The 20,173-nt window shown below is 42.7% G+C and overlaps 2 protein-coding genes across 3 annotated transcripts in view; both read left to right on the top strand.

Annotated features, from left to right (window-relative positions):
* The window catches only part of LOC122865135 (NACHT, LRR and PYD domains-containing protein 12-like), a 43,381-nt gene extending 42,134 nt beyond the window's left edge, over positions 1-1,247 (top strand). Inside the window, exon 6 of one of the 2 annotated variants that reach the window (XM_044173125.1) lies at positions 93-123. In XM_044173125.1, coding sequence (XP_044029060.1) covers positions 93-108 — 16 coding nt within the window. In that variant the 3' untranslated portion in view covers positions 109-123. Of the gene's footprint in view, positions 1-92; positions 124-952 lie in introns of those variants that run through there. The other variant, XM_044173124.1, reaches the window with a different exon arrangement.
* LOC122865138 (caspase-7-like) overlaps positions 1-18,862 on the top strand; it is a 66,820-nt gene extending 47,958 nt beyond the window's left edge. The window contains exon 4 of the mRNA XM_044173132.1: positions 18,219-18,862. Coding sequence (XP_044029067.1) covers positions 18,219-18,532 — 314 coding nt within the window. The 3' untranslated portion in view covers positions 18,533-18,862. The remainder of the gene's footprint in view (positions 1-18,218) is intronic.
* The last annotated feature ends 1,311 nt before the right edge of the window (positions 18,863-20,173 follow it).

Raw genomic sequence — 20,173 nt, forward strand, 5'->3', positions numbered from 1 at the left:
TTTTATCCCAACAGCCATTTTATTTCCACAGTGATACAGTGTCTGCACTATGTTTCTGTAATGTGTCTGTTTATTGTTATTTTTATATCCAGACACACAGACATGTGATATCTGTGATCTGCTGGAACTAACGTCACTTGAACTTTAAGGTTTTTCATTATAGCTTTCATGCAGTTATTACTATTATCATATTTCTTCTCAGCAGTTTCTGAGCTATTTCATATGAAAGCTGTTCTGTCCATTTTCACAATTCATACAATATCTATAGTTATCGTTTGATAGAGAGGATGTGAGGGGAGGCCATCCTCCCTGTTGAAGAGTGAACAGAACACCCCCCTCTCCATCCTCATTAAATAAAAGGTGTGACTTTACATTGTTTAATTCCAACGCTGAATGTCTTTTCATGTGTTTTGCTGCGTTAGAAATGACTTAGATTTACAAACAGGGAGGAAGCTCTCTCTCTGGTAGGATTTGAATGGACTGGTCTGTAAACTGGTTTATTCCAAAGCTACTTTAGTAATGTTCACTGATAGAGAGCGTTTTTTAAAGCTTGTCCCATTTTCTCACCGTTTCCATCTGGTCACCTTAATGTGAGAATTGACATCAGTTTGCAAATACAAACTGTCAGACAACGGGTTTCAAAGATGCACAACATACACACAAGCACATGACTGAGGTAAATACATGCGAGTGCAGTTACAACAGTGACTTTACAGCTCATTGAACATCACGTTAAAATAAAGTTAAACACAAATCATAGCGCCCTGTCAATCAAATATGACACATGTTTACATTACAGTCATTCGGCAGTTTGCGGTTTATTATGTTGCTGAAGGACACTTTGAAATGTGGAAGGGAGAAGCTCAAGTTTCAGACCTTGTTGACTGTCTTTTTTTATGATCAAGTGTCAGATTTCCTTATACTGTAACTTTTATATTCTCTGTCATCACAGACTTTCGGGCTGTGAACTCTCAGAGACTCACTGTGAAGTCGTGGCCTCAGGTCTGAAGTCCAACCCCTCCCATCTGAGAGAGATGGACCTGAGTGACAACAAGCTGCAGGATTCAGGAGTGGAGCTGCTGTCTGCTGGACTGGAGAGTCCACACTGCGGACTGGAGACTCTGAGGTCAGTTCATGTATTTTGCTCTTGTCCAGTGTATATCTACCGAATTTATATCCATAACAGAAGTTTTAAATTTCCTTCAGTTCTCTTGTTTTCTGGGTTTGTCTGAGCTCAGATCCCAACAGCTCTGTTTTAAAGTTTGTCAGTCTGAACAGTTTGGCTCCGAATTTAGTCTGTACTCAAACTGGATTCATGTTATTAAGGAAACTGTTGGATTTATCCTTCAATGTGCTGCGAAATGAAATCAAGATTTACAATTTTGTTACGTTAGACACATCTGTATATAAAAAAATAAAAGAAGTTCAACACATTTTCAGGAATAATGTATTTTTATACATGACCTTCACACAGTATTTTACAGGAACATTTATACATAAAGCCCCTCTCAAACACACACACACACACACACGTAGGAACAAAGAGAGATCACAGCATATTTCCAGTGCAGCTGTTGAAAGGATCAATATAGTTTTTCTCCTGTAATTCCACACTGGACTGAGATCAGCAGCATGTTATTGATCTGTAGGTGTATGAATGTTGTGCTGACATTTGGATGATGTCTGCAGAAGGCTGACATGATGATGATCCACAATAACACAATGACAAAGTCACTCTACTCATTTTAGGGAGAAGCTAATTGATTAGGACAGAGTGATGTTGAGCTACACATTTCAAACCTAAACACATCTGATTGGAGTATAAATGGATTCTTATCTGCATCATTTATTCTTTATTCAGATTGAGGGGCTGCAGTTTGTCAGAGACCAGCTGTGCTTCTCTGGCCTCAGCTCTGAAGTCCAACCCCTCCCATCTGAGAGAGCTGCAGCTGAGTAACAACAAGCTGCAGGATTCAGGAGTGAAGCTGCTGTGTGCTGGACTGGAGAGTCCACACTGCAGACTGGAGACTCTGCGGTCAGTTCACTGACTCTCTGTTACTATTGTAGATCTGATATGTTTAATTAACAACTGAATTGAATTTATGTTCATACATAACTTACATCCATAAAGTTGTAAATGTCCTTTTGTTCACATTTTCATGTTTCTTGTACTAAATTTAGTCTGCAGTCACTAAAGACGTGTGTTTCTTAAAGAAGCTGTAGAAAATGTCGGCTGTTAGCTGTTAAAGTAAATGAATGTTTATAATTTTTGCTAAATGGTCACATCTGTATACAGAAGATCCTCTGAACTAATGTTTAGTTTCAGTTGATCAAGTTTACTTGCTGAAGTAGAAATATTTCTTTGGTTTCTGTTGATTTCAATGTGTTTTCACAAATAATGTCTGATCATTGATATTGATCCTTCAGAGCACACACACACACACACACACACACACAAACACACTCTAAAACTCACATACAGGAGCACAGAGAGCGTGAAGCTTATTTCCAAATGCAGCTGTTTGAAGCATTGTGTCTGATCTTTTACCACCGACAGGTGACACTTCAACATGTGACGATGTTTCCTGTCAGAAAATGATCTCTGTGTTCTGACTCAGTAAACAGGAGCATAAATAATGCACTATATTTGTGCGGGAAGGTACTAGGTTACATTTAAGATGAAGAACATTGCTCTCATTTTGCTCAGTGCACCTTTGATCCCGTTATAAAGATGACTGAGGATGAAGCTCACAGTCAGTCAGCTGTGTGTTGATAGAGATGACAGTAGTGATGAGGAGAGTCTGAATCTGGGGTTTGAAATGAGAGCATCAGAAGAGCAGGGACAGGTGTTAAAGAGCTTTTTTGTATTTATGAAATAAATAATAATGTAAGTAAAGTCTAATTTCTTTAATATTGGTCATTTTGGAATTCTGTTGAAAACATCTGTCTTAGTATTTTTCATAAAATGACAAAAGTTACAACATGTCTGATTTGATCATTATTCCAAACTTGACTGAGATCAGCAGCATGTTATTGATCTGTGTTGACATGAATAGGTGTATGAATGTTGTGCTGACATTTGGATGATGTCTGTAGAAGGCTGACATGATGATGATCCACAATAACACGATGACAAAGTCACTCTACTCATTTTAGGGAAAAGCTCATTGATTAGGACTAGAGTGATGTTGAGCTACACATTTCAAACCTGAACACATCTGAATGGATCATAAATGGATTCTTATCTCTGAAGTCCAACCCCTCCCATCTGAGAGAGCTGGAGCTGAGTGACAACAAGCTGCAGGATTCAGGAGTGAAGCTGCTGTGTGCTGGACTGGAGAGTCCACACTGCAGACTGGAGACTCTGAGGTCAGTTCACTGACTCTCTGTTACTATTGTAGATCTGATATGTTTAATTAACAACTTAATTGAATTGATGTTCATACATACCTTACATCCATGAAGTTGTAAATGTCCTTTTGTTCACATTTTCATGTTTCTTGTACTAAATTTAGTCTGCAGTCACTAAAGACGTGTGTTTCTTAAAGAAACAGTAGAAAATGTCGGCTGTTAGCTGTTAAAGTAAATGAATGTTTATCATTTTTGCTAAATGGTCACATCTGTATACAGAAGATCCTCTGAACTAATGTTTAGTTTCAGTTGATCAAGTTTACTTGCTGAAGTAGAAATATTTCTTTGGTTTCTGTTGATTTCAGTGTGTTTTCACAAATAATGTCTGATCATTGATATTGATCCTTCAGAGCACACACACACACACACACACACACACACACACACACACACACACAGATCACAGCATATTTCCAGTGCAGCTGTTTAAAGGATCACTGTAGTTTTTCTCCTGTAATTCCAGACTTGACTGAGATCAGGAACATGTTATTGATCTGTGTTGACATGAATAGGTGTATGAATGTTGTGCTGACATTTGGATGATGCCTGCAGAAGGCTGACATGATGATGATCAACAATAACACAATGACAAAGTCACTCTACTCATTTTAGGGAAAAGCTCATTGATTAGGACAGAGTGATGCTGAGCTACACATTTCAAACCTGAACACATCTGATTGGATTATAAATGGATTCTTATCTGCATCATTTATTCTTTATTCAGATTGAGGGGCTGCAGTTTGTCAGAGACCAGCTGTGCTTCTCTGGCCTCAGCTCTGAAGTCCAACCCCTCCCATCTGAGAGAGCTGGACCTGAGTGACAACAAGCTGCAGGATTCAGGAGTGAAGCTGCTGTGTGCTGGACTGGAGAGTCCACACTGTAGACTGGAGACTCTGAGGTCAGTTCACTGACTCTCTGTTACTATTGTAGATCTGATATGTTTAATTAACAACTGAATTGAATTTATGTTCATACATAACTTACATCCATAAAGTTATAAATGTCCTTTTGTTCACATTTTCATGTTTCTTGTACTAAATTATGTTTGCAGACACAAAAGACGTGTGTTTCTTAAAGAAACTGTAGAAAATGTCCGCTGTTAGCTGTTAAAGTAAATGGCTCTTGCTCATCCCCCCTCTAACTCCGCTGCTGTCGGCCCTCAAGCTCCTCTAAGTACTCTGCTCCCCCCTCCCCCGCATGTAACCTCTGCTGTGTGCCTGTGTTCAACATGTCTTCAACCTGAGTCTGAGTCTTCAAAGGGTCCCTGTTCTGTGGAAGACATCTCGCCTCGTTCCTGTGCCTAAGATGCCGCGTCCCATTGGCTCCAAGGACTACAGACCGGTGGCACTGACCTCCCACATAATGAAGACCCTTGAGAGACTAGTGCTGGAACAGCTGCGGCCCATGGTCAGACCACTCCAAGACCCTCTTCAGTTCGCCTACCAGCCCCGGCTGGGAGTTGAGGATGCCATCATCTTCCTGCTGAACCGCATCCACACCCACCTGGACAAGCCAGCAAGCACGGTGAGGATAATGTTTTTTGACTTCTCCAGTGCTTTCAACACCATCCGGTCTGCCCTGCTGGGTGAGAAGCTGGCAGCGATGCAGGTGGATGCCCCCCTTGTGTCCTGGATTGTTGACTACCTGACTGCCAGACCACAGCTCGTGCGCCTGCAGCACTGTGTGTCAGACAGCGTGGTCAGCAACACTGGGGCCCCTCAGGGGACTGTCCTCTCTCCCTTCCTCTTCACCATCTACACCACGGACTTGAGCTACCACACAGAGTCTTGCCACCTTCAGAAGTTTTCTGATGACTCTGCTGTGGTGGGATGTATCAGCGGTGGTGATGAGTCTGAGTACAGGGCTGTGGTGGGGAACTTTGTCTCATGGTGTGAGCAGAACCATCTGCAGCTCAATGGACAAAGTCTAAGGATCTGGTTGTGGATCTACAAAGGGCCAAGGCACCAGTGACCCCGGTTTCCATCCAAGGGGGCAGTGTGGACATGGTAGAGGATTACAAGTACCTGGGAGTACACATGGACAATAAACTGGACTGGGCTAAGAACACTCAAGCTGTTTACAGGAAGGGCCAGAGCCGCCTCTGTTTTCTGAGGAGGCTGAGGTCCTTCAACATCTGCCGGACAATGCTGAGGATGTTTTATGAGTCTGTGGTGGCCGGTGCTGTCCTGTATGCTGTTGCATGCTGGGGCAGCAGGCTGAGGGTAGCGGACACTAACAGACTCAACAAACAGATCCGTAAGGCCAGTGACATTGTGGGGGTAGAGCTGGACACTTTGTCAGTGGTGTCAGAGAGGAGGATGCTGGCCAAGCTACACTACATCTTGGACAGTGTCTCCCACCCGCTCCATGACGAGCTGGTCAAGCGAAGGAGTACCTTCTGCGGAAGACTCATCCCACCAGAATGCACCACAGAGCGCCACAGGAAGTCATTCCTGCCTGTGGCCATCAAACTCTTTAACTCCTCCCTCTAAGTGTCAGTCTGTATGACCCTAAGTCATTAAACTGGACATTGATCATTAACATCACTGCAATACTGACAGAATTGTGCAATATTCTGTGTATCGTAGAAAAGGTTTCAGTCGTAGTCATCTGGACACTGTTTTCAGAATCAAGACGTTTCGGCTCCCATCCGGAAGTCATTCTCAATTGTGAAAAAATTGGACGGGAACTGGAAATTTAAGCTACTCTGAGTTACATAAGCCCTGCCCTCAGGAAGGAATCTGCCTGAGTATCTGTTAATAGCTAGTTTCACCTGAAACTGACCTAATAGTTTCCATGCCCAAAATTCTTCAAAATAAGACGGTGTAGTCCCTCATTCGTCCAGAACACTCGATAGAACGATACGATAGAACACTCCTGGACGAATGAGGGACTACACCGTCTAATATTCTGTGTAATACTCCTGTGCAATATTTTAGTTTAAAATTCCCTATTTATTGATATTGATATTACTCATGCCTCTATTACTGCTGTGCAATATCCTCCGTCTCATTATAATCTTAATGAGCTGCACTTAACTTGACAGTTCATGCTCTATTACCTTATACCGTACTATTATCATCAATCGGTAAACCCACTTTGTACGTCACACTTATTTTATTTTACACTTATTTTATTTTATACTTATACCCACTTGGTACTTAACTTATTTTCTGGCCTGTATTATATTTTTTGCTTAGTACTTCTATTCCTGTGTGCACTGACGTAAAGGTGAGCTGCTGTAACAAAAGAGTTCCCCCTCTGGGATCAATAAAGTATTTCTGATTCTGATTCTGAATGTTTATCATTTTTGCTAAATGGTCACATCTGTATACAGAAGATTCTTTGAACTAATGTTTACTTTCAGTTGATCAAGTTTACTTGCTGAAGTAGAAATATTTCTTTGGTTTCTGTAGATTTCAATGTGTTTTCACAAATAATGTCTGATCACTGATATTGATCCTTCAGAGCACACACACACACACACACACACACACACACACAAACACACACACTCTAAAACTCATATACAGGAGCACAGAGAGTGTGAAGCTTATTTCCAAATGCAGCTGTTTGAAGCATCGTGTCTGATCTGTCACCACCGACAGGTGACACTTCAACATGTGACGATGCTTCCTGTCAGAAAATGATGTCACTCTGTGTTCTGACTCAGTAAACAGGAACATAAATAATGCACTATATTTGTGCGGGAAGGTACTAGGTTACATTTAAGCTGAAGAACATGCCTCTCACTTTGCTCAGTGCACCTTTGATCCCGTTATAAAGATGACTGAGGATGAAGCTCACAGTCAGTCAGCTGTGTGTTGATGGAGATGACAGTGGTGATGAGGAGAGTCTGAATCTGGGGTTTGAAATGAGAGCATCAGAAGAGCAGGGACAGGTGTTAAAGAGCTTTTTTGTATTTATGAAATAAATAATAATGTAAGTAAAGTCTAATTTATTTCATATTGGTCATTTAGGAATTCTATAGAAAACATATGTCTTAGTATTTTTCATAAAATGACAAAAGTAACAACACGTCTGATTTGATCATTATTCCAGACTTGACTGAGATCAGCAGCATGTTATTGATCTGTGTTGACATGAATAGGTGTATGAATGTTGTGCTGACATTTGGATGATGTCTGCAGAAGGCTGACATGATGATGATCCACAATAACACGATGACAAAGTCACTCCACTCATTTTAGGGAAAAGCTCATTGATTAGGACAGAGTGATGTTGAGCTACACATTTCAAACCTGAACACATCTGATTGGATTATAAATGGACTCTTATCTGCATCATTTATTCTTTATTCAGATTGAGGGACTGCAGGTTGTCAGAGACCAGCTGTGCTTCTCTGGCCTCAGCTCTGAAGTCCAACCCCTCCCATCTGAGAGAGCTGGAGCTGAGTGAAAACGAGCTGCAGGATTCAGGAGTGAAGCTGCTGTCTGCTGGACTGGAGAGTCCACACTGCAGACTGGAGACTCTGAGGTCAGTTCACTGACTCTCTGTTACTATTGTAGATCTGATATGTTTAATTAACAACTGAATTGAATTTATGTTCATACATAACCTACATCCATAAAGTTGTAAATGTCCTTTTGTTCACATTTTCATGTTTCTTGTACTAAATTTAGTCTGCAGTCACTAAAGACGTGTGTTTCTTAAAGAAGCTGTAGAAAATGTCGGCTGTTAGCTGTTAAAGTAAATTAATGTTTATCATTTTTGCTAAATGGTCACATCTGTATACAGAAGATCCTCTGAACTAATGTTTAGTTTCAGTTGATCAAGTTTACTTGCTGAAGTAGAAATATTTCTTTGGTTTCTGTTGATTTCAGTGTGTTTTCACAAATAATGTCTGATCATTGATATTGATCCTTCAGAGCACACACACACACACACACACACACACACACACACACACACACACACACACACACACACACACACACACACAGATCACAGCATATTTCCAGTGCAGCTGTTTAAAGGATCACTGTAGTTTTTCTCCTGTAATTCCAGACTTGACTGAGATCAGCAGCATGTTATTGATCTGTGTTGACATGAATAGGTGTATGAATGTTGTGCTGACACTTGGATGATGTCTGCAGAAGGCTGACATGATGATGATCCACAATAACACAATGACAAAGTCACTCTACTCATTTTAGGGAAAAGCTCATTGATTAGGACAGAGTGATGTTGAGCTACACATTTCAAACCTGAACACATCTGATTGGATCATAAATGGATTCTTATCTGCATCATTTATTCTTTATTCAGATTGAGGCGCTGCAGTTTGTCAGAGATCAGCTGTGCTTCTCTGGCCTCAGCTCTGAAGTCCAACCCCTCCCATCTGAGAGAGCTGGAGCTGAGTAACAACAAGCTGCAGGATTCAGGAGTGAAGCTGCTGTCTGATCTTGTGGAGAGTCCACACTGCAGACTGAAGACTCTGGAGACTCTGAGGTCAGTAGAGGGCTGGAGTCAGTCCATGCTGGTTTCAGCAGTATTGAACTAAACACAGTTAGTATCAAAGCAAAGATCCAGTATTTCCTGTAAACCTCCGATCTTCTCAGTGGCTGCTTTCCTCAGTGAAGCTGTGAGAGGAGGATGGTGACAGGCTTCAGGATTGGACAGAGAGACAGAGAGAGAGAACAGTCAGCCAATCAGATGAGCCAGAAGCTTGTTGTGATCATGTGTCATGAGTCGATGTGAAGACGACTGTTGTTGCTGTGTTCATGTCTACAGGAAATAAAGCTGGATTCCAGCTGGCAGCATTACAACATGTACAGAGACAGTGTCCTCGTTCATCAGACTGTCGTAGCATCAAATCTGATCTCAAGTGTTTGTTCATCTTTGTCACAGCTCTGAGATCAGTCTGACTGAAGCCTGCAGATCACTGGCTCTTATTTCAAAGAACCATCATTACATTCAGTAACCCTGTGGTCTTTCGGCAGACCAGAGGCCTGTACTACGAAGCAGGATTTGGGGGCTGGATTGGGAAAACCTGGGTTGACTTACCGAGTTGATAACCAGCGGCGTGTGACCGCTTAGCCTGACTGCGGTTGTTAGGGTTAGTGAGGCCAGATAACTGAAAGAGATCCGGGGTGTGTTGAACTTGCTTCGTAGTACAGGCTTCAGAACCTCTGCTGAAGGAAATAAATATGTTTTGAAGGTAACCAGCTAAGGTTAAAGGTCAATGTCTAGAATGGTATATATACGTTAAGCTTTTCTTGGTTCTTTGAGTATTCCTTGTACGACTCCTCAGCTGATATTAAATCCAGCCTGATTGAAGATCGACTCGTGACTCTGTATGTTCTGTCTTGTCATCTCTCAGCAAAGAATCTTACCCATCACTGTCCCTTTGTCTTTTGTTTTGTCCAAATGTTTTTATAACAGTCTCCATATTTCCATTTTTGTTATGTAATATTTCAAAAGTAGATGAAATATTCAGACGTGACTGAGACGCTGGTTTTTCGCAGCTCTGAGCCCTAACAGCAGTAAATCCATCATTAAAGTGAGCAGTGAATATGTGTCTGTTTCTGCAGTCATGATGCGTTCAGGGACTCTCAGAACTTTATTTCCACTGTGTGCTTGAGTGAAATCTGCAGAGTAAACAGACTCGATGCCCAAAGTCTCTGCAGGTGTGTGAGCTTCCAGCTCAGTGTGTTCACTCCAACACGTTAACATGAGCGCTGAAAGGAAGCTGGCTGCGCTACACAGCCGCTCCACTTCTGGTCTGAACAGGACTGAAGTCCCTGCTGGTCTTTATACTGGATGTGCTGCATCACTGACTGACAGCTGATGGAGGGAGTCTCTGTAAACACTGATTTATGACTTCTGCTGTCTGTCTTCTTCTCTCATCAGCTGTAAGCCGTGATCTCTGTCAGAGTGGTTGCGTTGAGAGGACCAGCTGTGTCCTGAGGACCAGCTGTGTCCTGATGATCCAGAGGTTGAAGCAGCAGCAGCAGCTGGTGTGTGGAGAGGCTCTGACTGGGCCATGTTACTGGGAGGTGGAGTGGAGAGGAGAGCTGACGGAGGAATCACAACAAGTGGAGATAACTGTCAGTGCTGCAGTCTGAACTGCTCTGAGATCAGCTCCACTGTCGGACACAAAGGCAAGTCCACCATCGTCCCTGTGTGTTCTTCTGGATGTGGCAGAGTATCGTCAGTGTATCTGGACTCTCTGCTGCTGCTCTGTCCTTCTACACCGTCTCTGCAGACACACTGAGACTCCTCCACTCCACACTCCTCCACCTGGACCGGGACCAGGACTTTATTTAGTCTATTTTTATTCAGTCAGATATTCTGAGCCCAAAGTGCCTCTGCAGATTAGCTCTGTTTAAGACAACATAACTGCAGATTAACACTTATTTAAATGGATTTTTCTGTTTTGCTTTCTGTTGCAGCGCCACCTTGTGAAATGATGGAGAATTTCAGTTAATTTCCACATTATAGTTCTAATTAATTTTGGAAGTTGATGTGAAAAAGCAGCATCCAGCCTGCATGCATTAAGTTTTTTTAAATTTCACAATCAAAAAGGCCCATGTCATATTCAAGAGAATACCGTTCACAACAACAGAACAAAGAAAAAGGAAAATTACATGACAAAATAAATAATAATGAAATAAAAAATAAAAAACACAAGTGGTCAATCAGGAATTAAGGACATAGATATTCATAAAGATATAGGGCTTTTTAAATTTGACACCATTTTATATATTTTGTATCATTATCTCATTTAGATATGCAGCTAATACAGGAATAGTTTAAAAAAAAAGATATTTTTAACTGTTACTTTGACTGTATCCTAGACTGCTGTTTTAGTTCCTTTTGCATGGTGTGTGATGTATTACTGTGTAACTTTGTATTATGAAAAGCCAGTGCTGTCTTTAACCTTGGTCACGCACTGAACACCAGAACATTTGAATACTTCAACGAGCTGCAACATTAAAATACTGCTTACATTTTATTGCTTCACAATAAAATAATATAATGATATAACAGTGACAGGGGCTATCCTGCACAATGAGTACTTTTACTTTTGATACTTTAAGTACATTTGCTGATAATACTTATGTACCTTTACTTCTGTACTCCGGGCGGGTGGAGGGGTGTTGGACGGAGGCCACAGAGTGCTGGAAGAGAATGGTTTCAACTGTGAGATGTGAAAAGTGGGGTGGACTCTCATGGAGCTGGGCAGTTTGAGCCTAACTGCCGAGAGATTGATGATGCGTTCAATGGTAAAGGGACCAAAGTAGCGGGGAGACAGTTTCTTAGATTCTGTAAGTAATGGGATGTTTTTAAAAGATAAACAAACAATCTGACCTGGTGTGTATTGTGGTGCCGGAATCCTGTGTTGGTCTGCGATCTGGCGGTTCTTGTCCGTGGACCGGAGTAACGCTGCCCGGGTCTCTCTCCAAATCTTGCGGCAGCGGCGGAGGTGATGTTGCACTGAGGGAACTGCTAGCTCGTTCTCTTGAGCTGGGAAGAGTGGGGGCTGATACCCTAAAGATGACTCAAAGGGAGAGAGACCAGAGGCAGTACAGGTAAGAGAATTGTGTGCATACTCGACCCAGGAAAGTTGGGAGCTCCAGGAGGATGGGTTGGTGGCAGCCACACAGCGTAACGCAGTCTCAAGGTCTTGATTGATCCTTTCTGTCTGGCCGTTGGACTGGGGGTGGAATCCAGAAGAGAGACTGACAGTGGCTCCCAGGGCTAGACAGAAAGCTCTCCATACCTGAGAGATAAATTGAGGACCTCGGTCAGATACGATGTCTAGGGGAATTCCGAGGAGGCGAAAGACCTGTTAGACCAGGAGATCCGCTATTTCTTGAGCCGATGGGAGTTTGGGAAGTGCTATGAAATGCACTGGTTTCGAGAACCGGTCAATGATGGTGAGGATGGTGGTGTTGCCCTGAGAGGATGGTAACCCGGTAACGAAATCTAGGGCAATGTGGGACCATGGGCGACTGGGGACCATGAGTGGTTGGAGTAATCCTGCAGGTGGTCGATGAGAGGCTTTACTGCGAGCACCGACTGGTTGGTCACACTGTGCCTCCTTGACTACCGACTCGATCTCCCATGTGAATTCTCTGCTGGATCGCAGCAGTACCCTCCTTCTCTGCCGGAGTGGCAGGCTCCGGGTTCCCAGACATCACGGGTTCTGCCAGCTCCTCTACCAGTCTCTCCATCGCCGGCTTCCTGTCCTGTTGTAAGGCCCTGATCGGGTTCTCCGGCCTCCAGAGGGGTCCCGCCTTCGCCGCCGGCCTTCAAAGGGGTCCCGCCTTCGCCGCCAGCCTCCAGAGGGGTTTCGCCTTCGCCGCCGGCCTCCAGAAGGGTTTCGCCTTTGCCGCCGGCCTCCAGAAGGGTTTCGCCTTTGCCGCCGGCCTCCAGAGGTGTCCCGCCTTTGGCGCCGGCCTCCAAAGGGGTTTCGCCTTCGCCGCTGGCCTCCAGAGGTGTCCCGCCTTCGCCGCCGGCCTCCAGAGGGGTTTGCCTTTGCCGCCGGCCTCTTGAAGGGTTTCTTCTTCGCAGCCAGCCTCCAGAGGGTCTCAGTCTTCGCCTCCGCCTGCTTTTTTACTGTGAGTTCTGTTTTGGATTCTTCGTCTCCCGTGGACCTTGGTTGGATTCTGGATTTGGTATTTTGCCTGCTCCCTATTGGACTGTTTAGCCACCTTGGACTCACTTCCCTGTTTTCACCTCTGCCAGCCGGTAACCCATTTTTCTATTGTGTTACCTGTCTGACTACCGGTCTGCCTGTACCTACCTGTACCTGCCTGTAAACCGCATCACCCCCAATAAAAACTTCACCTCATTCCGCTTCCTGGTCATCTGCATTTGGGTCCACATACCACTACACAGCACACACGACAACTACTTAGACTGAACAAAAAAAGCTATGAGGACACTGAACGTATTAAAAGCCTTGAAAAGATAATATTGTATTCAGTATCTTATTTTACATATTTTTAACTGTAATTTTGACTGTATCCTAGACTGCTGTTTTACTTCCTTTTGCATGGTGTGTGTGTGTGTGTGTGTGATGTATTACTGTGTAGATTTGTATTACATGACCTATTTGTTTAGTTTGTTTTTGTTTTAATTGTGACCTGCCAAGGGACTGCAGATGAAAAATTAGCTTTAAGCTAACTCTGATACAATACAGATCAGATGGTAACATTTATGTTTAATATTGTATATATAGATAAAATACATTAGTTTGTTTTTTTATACTTCACATTTTTACTGTCAAAAAAGACAACATGACAATACAAGCAAGCGAGCTGAAAAACTTACATTTGATAAAAACAAATAGAATAAAAAAACACAGACAAGACATAAAACATAAAAATAACGGATAATTATAAACGATCAATAAACGATGTAACTCTAAAAGAACAATACACATTCTCTTCTTGCAGATATTTTATATCTTTTAAACAAGTATCAGCCAGGAAAGCACTGAAAAAGTTTCAAAATAAAAGCTCAGGAACACGGAGCTCGAGACGAAGGACGTGAAGGCGACATGACGTAAAAATCCTGCGACGCACGTGTGAGTGTAACGAGGAGGAGAGATGGCTGCTGAGAGGCTGAAGTTTCATGAAATGGGCTTAGACGACCGTCTTTTAAAGGTAACAAACCATTTGACGTTTGTCAGTAAACCTGAAATAAAGTGAGCGTCTAACGAGCAGCTGAAGAGGAAAAAGCGCAGAGAAGTGACGGAAGCTCGGCATAGAGACGGGAGGAGCTCGTTACAGATGCACTGAGCAACAACGTTAAGCGCGCATAAAACGACACTACGTCGCTTTTTATATCCAGAGTTCAGTTCAGCTCTTTCTCAGCGTGACTTTGTTCTGTGGTTGAAACGTTCCCGCTGATACCAGTTTGATAGTTTCACTTTAATTGAACACATTTTGCATTAACTATCAAACTGATGAACGATAGTTAAGTTACTTAGGCCACATGAAGAACATGGTGACTTCCTGGTGTTGCAGCACATTCTGTCAGCTGATTTAGGATTTGTGTTCATGTTGCAGATGTTTGAATCAAACTTAACTTGGATCAGTGTTTCCAAAGATGGTCCCTCCACAGTATTTAGACAACTGTGACAGCTGCTGCTGTTGGACGATATATTGTCCCAGAAATAATTGCGATAAATGATATTATTGTCATTTTAAGACCATTTTATGCCACTGATATAATAAGCATAATAATGCAAGTACACCCTTTCAATAAACTTCAATTTCTTACGAATATTCAGACATTGAAATGTGAAAAAAGTATTAAAACATCCTAAATAAAACACAAATAAAATCAAACAACCAAAACAATAAATAAAATGGCCTCTCGGGCTCGGTTAACAAAAATTGCACTTAAAGAAATGTAAATGTTTGAAATTAACATTTGGCACAGGGGTTGGCTATAGAGTCATATGGGCAATATCGAGGTCGTGTCCATTTACGATAAGTCGATAACGTGGTTACTGTGACGGGCGTGGTTACTGTGACGGGCGTGGTTACTGTGACGGGCGTGGTTACTGTGACGGGCGTAGTTACAGCGCAGACTAGTGGAGACCGTGCCTTAAGGACGGGCTAAGGTCGCCACAAACGTTTCTTTCTTTACATTTCTTTACTGTGCATTTTTCATAACGGTGCTGCCGTGGTCAGAGAAGTCGAAATGGTGCCATGGTTTAGTAATGTTTTGGAGTCACAGGTGTACAGGGGGTTGTCTTTGTGCCCAACGCAGTGTAATCACAACGACCCCAGTTCGATTCCGGCTGAGGACCCGTGTCCTCCCCCCTTCACTTCTCCTGTCTGTAGCTGCTGTTCGTTTTCCAATCAAAAAGGAAAAAAATGCCACAAAACTAATCTAAAAACAAATAACTTGAATGGACCACGGATATGGATATTCAAGGTTGGATTACCTTATTAAAGGGGCAGCTGCCTTGGGGTCCCAGACCCCCAGGGGCCCCCAGAGCTCCAGGTCCACTGCGTGTCGCTTTCGGTAATTTGATGAATTGTACATTTGTTTGGGAACTTTTACCTCAACATCGAATAAGTTTGACATGATTGCATTATTTTGTGGCCCTGTCTTGTTGAGGGGCCTCGTGTCAGAATCTAGTTTCATCACCTTTATTTTAGTTTCTGTTGTGTTCACTTGGCGGGGAGTCGATGGGGGGCGGGTTAATGCAGCCATGGAGGCGCGCACCTCTCAGGGCGGATTTCTAGTAGTAAGCACTGCTTCACCGAGCAGGCGACAGATGGGTTTTGTAGCACCGCTGGCTTTACTCTCCGTAACAGAGTACAGCTGTGCTGTGGAATAAGAACATGATGGGGAAGTTTCAGAAATGAAAGTTTAAGAAAAATTAAAATTCAGTTTTTAACAGCTCTATTAAATGTGACGTATCTGAGATGAGACTGCAGGAACACAGAGCTGGTGTTTTACCTCTTCTGATCTCTGAAATCACTGTTTGTTGCTACGTTTCAGGCGGTTGCAGATCTGGGTTGGTCCCAGCCCACTCTGATCCAGGAGAAGGCCATCCCTTTGGCCCTGGAGGGGAAAGACCTCCTGGCTCGAGCCCGGACCGGATCTGGAAAGACCGCTGCTTACGCTGTACCTGTCATACAGCGCATCCTGGCCTCCAAACAGGTGAGTAAAACACAGAAATGTTTTATATTTAATCCGCTGCGCTACTAACTCTGCAGGTCACCAGTGTGCAGATGTGTTTACCCCAGTTTGTCCCATCTAATTAATATCTGTAGACCGTCTGAATTTTCTCATATTTTGGGAATATTTTGGCTCGTTGTCTGTTGCCATCAGAAACATCACTGCCTTTGTCCTCTTTTCTGAAACACTCACATGGCAGATTTTTAAAATATTATATTCTGTTTGAAGAATAACTGCCAAGCCACCACATTATATTCAGCTTTATTCTTAAATCGTCAAGTCAAGTTTTATTCATATAGCACATTTAAAAACAACCGGAGTTGACCAAAGTTCTGTACAAATTAAAACGGCACAACAACAGCGAGTAGAAAGACATCAGTAGCAGAACGGCACAAATAGAAATCACAACAATAATAATAATAAACAGCAATGATAGAATACAAGGCAATATCAAAACATGTGCACAATTGTTAAACAGAATAAAACTTGTAAGATCAATTTCTAAAAACTAAAATATTATAAAATACCTAAACCACTATGAGCAACCAAAGGCCGCTGAAAACACGCAGGTCTTGAGATTTGTCTTAAAAGTGTCAATGGAGGGTGAACACTTGATCGAGAGCGGAAGGCTTTTCCAAAGCTTTGGAGCTGCCACCGCAAAGGCTCGATCTCCCTTCCCCGCTGGCCTCGATCGTGGAACAGTTAAAAACAGTTGTTGTGAAGATCTAAGAGGCTCAGAGTTGGAGTAGTGGCAGCGAAGTTCTGACATGAACCGGGGTGCCAGCCCATGGTTGGCTTTAGAAACAAATAAAAGAACCTTAAAATCAATCCTGTACTTGACAGGTAGCCAGTGCAGGGATGCTAGTACCGGTGTAATGCTGTCACTTTTTCTGCACCAGCTGCAGGTGAGACAAAGAGGACTGGCCAACACCCAGGTACAGTGAGTTGCAGCCTTGTTCTTATAGACTACGACAGACACAGGGTGGTCTTTACCTGATAATCAGTCATAGAAATGGTTACAGGTGTCAACTCTGATACACACTCAAATGGAAATAACACACAGAAAGATTTGACGGTTTTATTATCTGTATTAAACACTTGGATAGTTTTCCATCTGCGCCTGAAAATCGGACCCACGGTGATTTGGCGTGTTTGTGTTGAGTATTTGGATCAGGACCGGAGTAGCTTCGTAATCGGCACACGTCGTCCAAGATCAGTTGTGAAGCTCTGATACCCCGGAAGAAAACCTGGAAGCTAGAAAACTTTTTTGGCGTATGCGCCAGGCGAGCTAATCTCATTGAAAGGAATAGGAGCCTGTAGCGTAATCGTGCTACCGTGAGTTCCTCTTGGCCCTGAGACACCACGCTGAGACCAGGGTTTCAGTGTATGTTCTTTATTTATTTCTTTCTTTTCTGTCCACACGCTCTTTCTCTGCATCCGTCCACTCTCCAACCGCCTCTCCTTCTCTCCCCTTGTGTCCAGCATGCTACTGTATTTAAGGAGAGAATAATTAGTTAACCGGGTTCAGCTGTGCCAATTATCTCTCCTTGATGCTGCTCACCTGAGCAACTCCCCCACCTCTCCCTCTGCAGCTTACAGCTACCCATACCCACCTCCACAGAGCCATTTTGGGGTCCGGTATCCAGTTCTAATAATACATCCATGGCTGCGACAGATACCAGAGTTTTTCCCCCAGAACATCTGACTTATAGATTGTTGTCGGGATGTAAAGAGAATTTCAACAAGTAAAACAAAACACATACCAATGTAATATAAAGTACCTACTCTAGCTTTAAAAATGAACTGTTGCCCAAACTAAAAGACTAGATTAACTATTTGAAACATGTTCATCATCTATCACAGAAAAAAGGCAGACGTAACATAAAAAAGATGAAGTTAACTCTGATTCTAGGAGCAAAAAAGACGTTTATCTGAATCAGTTATAACCCAAATTTTCAACCTTTTCCTGGGCGAAAATGTAGAAATCGAAATAATTTTAAACATCAAACCAAAAACTTGGTTCCACGTTCTAGGGAAATCAAAAGTATGTTCATATTTAATGTTCTGAGCAGTGGATTTTGCACAAGATCAGCTTCTCCTCTGTTGAAATCCTCTTCCCTCCGTCTTCTCCTCAGGTTACGGAGCTTTCATGCACCCACTGGGATCCGTCTTCCTCCAGACTTTCTGCACTTTATTAGAGGAGGAAGGCAATCGCAACCTGGAGCTGACTCGCCTCATGACCCGCCTCTCCCACAGAGTGGCCTACACCTTCCAGGCCAAAGGTCCCGTACTGGGTGGGAAGAAAGAGATGCCGTGCCTCCTGCACCGACTGACCAGGGAGGTGTTCCCGTTCGCTAAGCCGGGGAAAGGCAGCGGGGCCGTGGGGCTCTCAGCCACGTCACTGGTCAGCACTGATAACGTCAGAAGACGGACTCCATCAATCAGTTAGACTGTAGCACGCGACTGTACGTGACTGCATCTGAATGTATGAAAACAATATTCATCAGCAGGAATGTAGCTGGATGAGAGGAGATAAACTGCAAACAGCCGATGTTTCTACAGAAGAACTGAGAAACCAGTTTGAATTTTCCTCACACTGTCTTACTTCCTGTAGATAATCCAAATATGTCATCAGGGAAATGCCTGCTGAAATATTCTGCATATATTGTACATAGCTCTATTCAAATGTGAAATGTACAGCTTTATTTAATATTTAATAAGTGTAAAGGATGTGTATGTTTGTAAACTAAAGATAAAGAATAAATAGTTTTAACTTGAATCTTTAGACATCGTTGTTTGTTCATATGTTAATTTAAGAAAAACACAGGTGTTAACCTGAGCACTTTAATGCTCAACACAATTAGTTTCTAATTTTTAGGTAACAAAGAAACTCACTGCACACTGCCTTTTTTCTTTGAAAATGCAAATAATAAAGCTGGTAAACCGGCATACCGGAGATTTTCCCGGTGGGCCCACTCACCTTGGGGGCCGTTCTTTTTGCTAATGACCGTCCCGTACAGCAGGGGCAGCAGCCCATTGGTTAATATTCTATAATGACACTAGGCTGGCCCAATCACATCTCTTACTGGGCCGGCTCAAATAGCGTAGCATAAGCTATTTCGCACTGAGGCATTGTTTTTGTAGCCTAGCATAGTTCAGTGAGTGACCCAGGTCCACATCGTATCATAATCAGCAGTGGAAGAAGTATTCTGATCCTTTACTGAAGTAAAAGCAGCAACACCACTCTGAAAACACTCCACTACAAGTAAAAGTCCTGCATTCAAAACCTGACTGAAGTAAAAGTAACGTTAAGTAGGTATTATCAGCAAAATTGACTGAGTATCAAAGTAAAAGTCGTCCCTGTGCAGTAAAACGCTCCTGTCAGTGTTTTATTATATCGGATGTTTCTGGATTCATCTTCCTGCTGCGTTCATGTGTGTGTTGCATTTTACTGCTGCAGATGTTTCAGGTTGAGCTCATTTTAACTACTTTATATACTGTTGGGTAGTTTCATCTGCTGCACTGTATATATATTATTTATATCAACATATTGGGGGGTACATTTTGAGCATATTTGAGTATTGGGACGGATGTGTCCCCCCCGATATTTATTATAATTACGGCCCTGCGCTCCACACACGTTTCGTGTTCTTTCTTCTCGGTATGTGGTTGTTTATTACAGCAACGAGACGCGCTTTGTATGAGAAAAGGCTGCAGACAGCGAGTCAGAAGACTGCTGAAAAAACAGGAGAGTCTGGGAAATCCTACATCAGAGCGTTTATGAGTTCTATGTAGTGTCCATCCATTATCCATTATCTATAACCTCTTGTCCTTTGGAGGGTTGGGTGGGGGGTCCAAGAGGAATCCAGCTGACTGCTAAACCTGAAGTCAGTTGAATAAGGTTTAAATTACTTATTAAACAATGATTTTCATGACTGAACGAGTTTAATGTTATGGCCATCAGTAAAAATGTTTTGTCCTATTCTTTTCTATTGGCCTGCGTCCACGGCACGTGACTGCCAAGTTTCTTTCTTTGTAAATAAATAAAAAAAAGTCAGACACTCCTTTTATTCTCAGTGGAAAATGAAAT

The sequence above is a fragment of the Siniperca chuatsi genome, linkage group LG18 (assembly GCF_020085105.1).
Source record: "Siniperca chuatsi isolate FFG_IHB_CAS linkage group LG18, ASM2008510v1, whole genome shotgun sequence".
NCBI classification, from domain to species: domain Eukaryota; kingdom Metazoa; phylum Chordata; class Actinopteri; order Centrarchiformes; family Sinipercidae; genus Siniperca; species Siniperca chuatsi.